The 5,303-nt window shown below is 42.9% G+C and overlaps 2 protein-coding genes across 2 annotated transcripts in view; one reads left to right on the top strand and one right to left on the bottom strand.

The window, feature by feature from the left end:
- RNF13 (ring finger protein 13) overlaps window positions 1-271 on the bottom strand; it is a 116,758-nt gene extending 116,487 nt beyond the window's left edge. The window contains exon 1 of the mRNA XM_042460112.1: window positions 159-271. The gene's annotated coding sequence lies outside the window, so the exon portion shown is untranslated. The remainder of the gene's footprint in view (window positions 1-158) is intronic.
- A 3,107-nt stretch (window positions 272-3,378) lies between these two features.
- The window catches only part of ANKUB1 (ankyrin repeat and ubiquitin domain containing 1), a 104,883-nt gene continuing 102,958 nt past the window's right edge, over window positions 3,379-5,303 (top strand). Inside the window, 1 exon segment of the mRNA XM_042460104.1 lies at window positions 3,379-3,701. Coding sequence (XP_042316038.1) covers window positions 3,612-3,701 — 90 coding nt within the window. The 5' untranslated portion in view covers window positions 3,379-3,611.

The following is a 5,303-nucleotide window of genomic DNA, read 5'->3' as shown; positions in this document are numbered from 1 at the left end:
GTGGGGCCCAGAGCGGAGCTCCGCTCTGGGCCCCACAACAAACTCCAACTCCCAGAATTCCATAGCAAAGAGCCAGACAGAGAGTTAAAGCGGGGCCAAACCGGGTTAATTCTCCAGTGTGGATACAGCCTCAGAAACAGGGAGAGAGGAAGATTCACCTGACAGCCAGGAACGGCCCACCAGCGCCTCAGGCAGAATCCATAACAAACCCCTCTCTCGGCCCGTCAGCCAGCTGGTCCCGCAGCGCCGGAAGTCCCGCCCTCCTCCGCGCATAGGCGGAGAGAACCAAGCGCCCCGCGGGGATTGGTCTCTTCCCGCTGTCACTCTCAAGTAGCAAATAGGATTGGGAGGAGGGAGGCCGTCTGCGCACGGCTGCTGGCACGTGATAACCGCTGCTCAAGGGGGCGGGGCCAAGGCGGGGGGGGGTTTGGGGCGGAGCCCAACCGCTTTAACTGTCATGGCTCCGCGCTCTAGGGATTCTGGGGGATGTAGTTTGTTGTGGCACCTCCAGAGCTCTCTGGCAGAGACAAGTCTCACAGAAGTCCCTGAGTTTCTCACAAAATGACACACAACATCCCCTGAATTTCACGCCACTTAGGTCCAAAACACACTGCAGAAACAATCCAGTTTGAGGCTGCTTTAACTGCCCTGGCTCAGTGCTAGGGAATCCTGGGAATTGTAGCTTATTGTAGCACCAGAATTCTCTGAGGGAAAAGGATCTCAATGTCTTACCAAACTACAGTTCCCAGAATTCCTTAGCACTGAAGCAGAACAGTTAAAGCCGTCTCAAATTGGATTATTTCTGCAGTGTGTTTTGGAACATGGAGACCCTAAGGCGAAGCTATCATGGGGTTTCCTTTGCAAGATTTGTTCAGAGGGGGTTTGCCATTGCCTTCCCCTGAGGCTGAGAGAGAGTGACTTGCCCAAGGTTGCCCTGTGGATTATATGGCCAAGATGGGAATCGAACCCTAGTCTCCAGAGTCACAGTCCAGCACTCAAACCACTATGCCACCCTCTCTCCCAGTTAATTGTACCCCCCTGTTATTTTGAGCTGACTCAATAAATTTCCATCTCTGTCCCAAAGTTAACAGCATGCACTTATTTCTTTATTAAATCCCACTTCTGTGAGAAATTCACCAATCATGGTATCAGGTATGGCCAACCTGTGACCCTCCAGGTATTGAACACCCATCATCCTGAGCTGACACAGCCAGTAGAGACTAGAGAATTGATGGGAGCTGCAAATCAAGCAGCAGTGGAGGGCCACAAGTTGCCTACTCCTCGTCGTATCTATACTACATAGTTATACCAGTGTCACAGCACCTAAACCACTCCATACTAAGGAACTTTAGGATTTGTAGTTTGGAGAGGCTCTTATAATAATCTGCCAGCAAACCCGACTCATCTACGCTGAAAGACAAACTCCAGGATTCCTAAAGAGAAAACAGAGCCAGCATGGTGTAGTGGTTTGAACCCTGGACAAGGGCACTGGGGGACCAGGGTTCGAATCCCAGCATGGCCATGGGAACCCACTGGGTGACCTTGGACCAGTCATATGCTCTTAGCAATGGCAAGCCCCCTGTGAAGAAACTTGCAAAGAAAAGGCTATGATAGAGTTGTTTTAGAGAAGTCATGTGGCGGAAATGACTTGAAGGCACGCAACAGCAACAACAACAAATGATAATGTGGTTTAAAACAGATATAACTATGTTGTTCAGCTATACCTCCTGAGAGATGGTCATTCTAATAATAGCATTAGATACATCACTTACTGTACATGATAATTGTAAAAGCATAGAAATCCCCTTTTACTATTCACTATTCATTATTCCCTGAATACCGTGAGAAGCATTTTTCTCCTCTTGAGAGCTGGGAGAACCGCAGGAATAGTACATGACATACAATGGGATGCTTGTGAAACAAACATCTCTGCTTTCTTTGAGAAGTGCTTTAAATTCATGCAAGCCATTCTGCAGGTCAGGAGCAATTGTATCTGTTAAAGCATTGATAATCTGGTCCTGCCAGCAGCTGGTAATACCACTTTTCTGCTCAGGTTTTACACCATCAGGACTTACATAAATAGTCCAACAGCTGTCAGATCTGAACCATAAATCCAGCTTTACAACCCTGGGAGTTTCTCTGAGCTTGAGACACATGGAGATGCTTGTTCCGCAACTCCCTAGCTGTTAAACAAGTTTTGTTCAGAAAGACACATGCAGGGGGAGAAAGTGGGGCGGAAGTCTCTGTGTATATGTGTGTGAAAGATAGTTTTCTGTGGAAAGAGGCACTGAGATTTTTATCCCTGCCTAGAGAGCCAGCATGGTTTAGAGGTTTTAGTGCAGGACTCCCAGCTCAGCCATGTAAACCCACTGGGTGATCTTGGGCAAGTCACAGTCTCTCAACCTCAGGGGAAGGTAATGGCAAACCTCATCTAAACAAATCTTGCCAAGAAAGCCCCATGATAGGTTCGCCTTAGAGTAGCCATAAATCAGAAACGATTTGAAGGCACACAACAACAGCAACTAGATATCCAGACAAGCACAATGCATGAGACCCTTAACCATTATACACTGTAGGCCTAAGACATAAAGGAAACACACCTACCAAGCTTAAAATGTATGTGAAACAGGGCAGGAATAATTACTGTTGACTCAGGGTCTGGAAAAGTTAATTTGATTGGACAACAGTTCCCAGAATCCCCCAGTCAGTATGATCACTGTTTGTAGTGGCTGGGGAATTCTAGCAGCTGCTATCCAAAAAACTCTAGATTGTCCTATCTCCTTTTGTTCTTTCCCTCCTCCCTTTCCCCCTTGGACCCATTCATATTACAGAATTATAACTTTATTATTCCACTTTTAACTGCTGTGGTTCCATCCTGTGAAATCCTGTTATTTGGTGAGGCACTGGACTACTCTGGCTAAGCATTTTAAATACCCGTCTCAACTGCAAATCTCAGGATTCCATAGAACAGAACCATGGCAGTTGAAGTGGAATTATAATGCTAAAGTCCCATAGTATGAATATGCCTCTCCTCTTAATTTTCTCCTTTGTGTCAAAAACAAGTTGTTTTCTAACCTAGGCTGGCAGCACTGGCTAAATTATCATCCTTATAATGTTGTTATGGAAACATGAATGCTGTGGTTAGATTTATTTACAGAAAGTTTAAAGATTAAATAAGGAATAAAATAAACAAACTCATTTGTGTCATGGCTCTCAGCGGTTTGATAAGTGCCTTTTGAGCAAATATAACTGGCGTGATTAGCTTCGAACATGCATGTACACGCAGAAAAACGTGTTCGCACTTGCCTTGATCAATACCCAGTTTGCTGGTTTAATTAAGTTTGTGAGCTAGAGAAAAGAACATTTTTCCTATTCAGCTCAGCCTAGGAAACAAACCCTATTCATTGTTCCTCAGACTTCTCTTCTGACTGCTTGAGCCAGTATTTTTCAGGCTACCTCTTGTTTTGGAAGCAAAATGTGTCTAGTTAAACTGGATATTTACAGTCTCCTCAAAGCTAGTTTTCTTTTGGGGTCCAGTTCAGATAAGATTTGCATATTGCTTGGTAAAGGGGGAAAGCATTTGGGGATATGCTAACAATATTTTTTTCAAAATGAGGATTTTTGTTGCCTTTGAAGGACTTTGTGAATCATTTGATATCTCATCAGAAGACACAGTGAAAGATGTAAAGGTGATGATAAAGGTAAGATGGCCATTAGCCAAATCGCTTCATAATCGTGATTTTCAGTGCATGTGAAAGTTGGAATTAGACAATAGTCACTGCTAAAATGAAATCCTTCAGGAAACTCTTTCATGCATGCTGCAGCTTTTTATAAAATGAGGAGCTTGGCTTTAATTGAATCTTTGTCGCTGTCTTTCATTTTAAGCTTCTAGGTTTAAACTGATATAAATTGATTATATTAAAGTGCCCCTGGGTTCTGTTTGATTCAACTGAATGTACTTCTTTTTCCTCATCTAACTTCTTATTTCCCCTTGAAATTTAAACTCAATTAACATTCAAGTATACCTATTTTCAAGTATACCCATATTTTAATAAGAGGGAACAAGTATGTTTTGTGTAGGTGAGAGGATGTGAGCAGAAAAATCTAAATAATTGGCAGCAAAATCCTATGCATGTGTTCTCAGTAATAATACCCACTGATAGTTTTTTGTGGGTTTCTCGGGCTATGTGGCCATATTCTAGCAGAGTTTCTTCCTCTGAATACCCACTGAATTAAGTAGCACCTATTCTTAGGTATGTGTGTGTTGGAGTACAGCTTAAGAACTCTGTTGTGTTTGAGTTGCAGCTGAATTCTTTTACGTATACAGTATGCAAAAGAAAGAACCTAAACCTAAAAATTTAAACCCTAGACAGTATGGCCAGTGATTAAGAATGCTGGGAGTTCCGATTCAACAACATCTGGTGGGCTGCACAGTCCCCAACTCTGTGTAGCTGTCGTAGTGGGGTTTTAATACTACCACCAAACCCATAATCGTAAATATTGAGGGTCGGGGCATTTTAAATCAACACGACATAGCAAAATCCTAAATAAAAAGCAACTGATATATTCAGAATTAAAATTTCAAACACCTTGTTCCAGAGCATGTTTATTCTAAGGTGTTCCCCACTGAATTAAGAATGGTTTGAGAAGACCTCCTTCTGGCAGGGCTTCCTCTCTCTCACCTCTGTCCTTTAATTTCTGTCCAGCATTCAGCTGCACACATTATTACATCCGCTCATCACTTTGACCATGTTTCTGCTCTATTATTATTCCTTCACTGGCTCCCTTTCCCCTTCCGTATTCAGTATAAGTTTCTGCTGTTGACTTTTAAAGCCCTCCATGGGCTGGGCCCTCCTTATCTACTGTATCTGAACTTCTTTCTCCTCACATTCCCACTCATATCCTCCATTCTGGTAATCAAGATCTGCTGTCCCAGCCTAGGATCTCTACTGCCCTATCCTGGATTTGTCTCTTCTCACTTGCTGCCCCTCACTCCTGGAATCTTCTTCTCCCACAAGCAAGGGTCATTGCTTCTTTAACCAGTTGCAAAACTGAGTTGAAGACTATATTGTTCAGGGAAGCGTTCCCAGGCATCATGTGATTGTTTACCCAATTGTTATCTGATATTTGATGTTTTTTTAATTGTTGCCTACATATTTTAATTCTATCTTGTATTTTTATCTGTTGTTTTATATATATTGTGTAGAATGTACACCAATGGCAGGTTCATTTTTATCAATTTTATTTGTTGTATGTACTGTACAGCGGTATGTAAATCTAGAGCGCTATATAAATAAAGCGTA

The sequence above is a fragment of the Sceloporus undulatus genome, chromosome 3 (genome assembly GCF_019175285.1).
Source record: "Sceloporus undulatus isolate JIND9_A2432 ecotype Alabama chromosome 3, SceUnd_v1.1, whole genome shotgun sequence".
In the NCBI taxonomy this organism is placed as follows: domain Eukaryota; kingdom Metazoa; phylum Chordata; class Lepidosauria; order Squamata; family Phrynosomatidae; genus Sceloporus; species Sceloporus undulatus.
The sequence above is the reverse complement of the archived record's forward strand: the minus strand, read 5'-3'. Positions and strand labels throughout refer to the sequence as shown.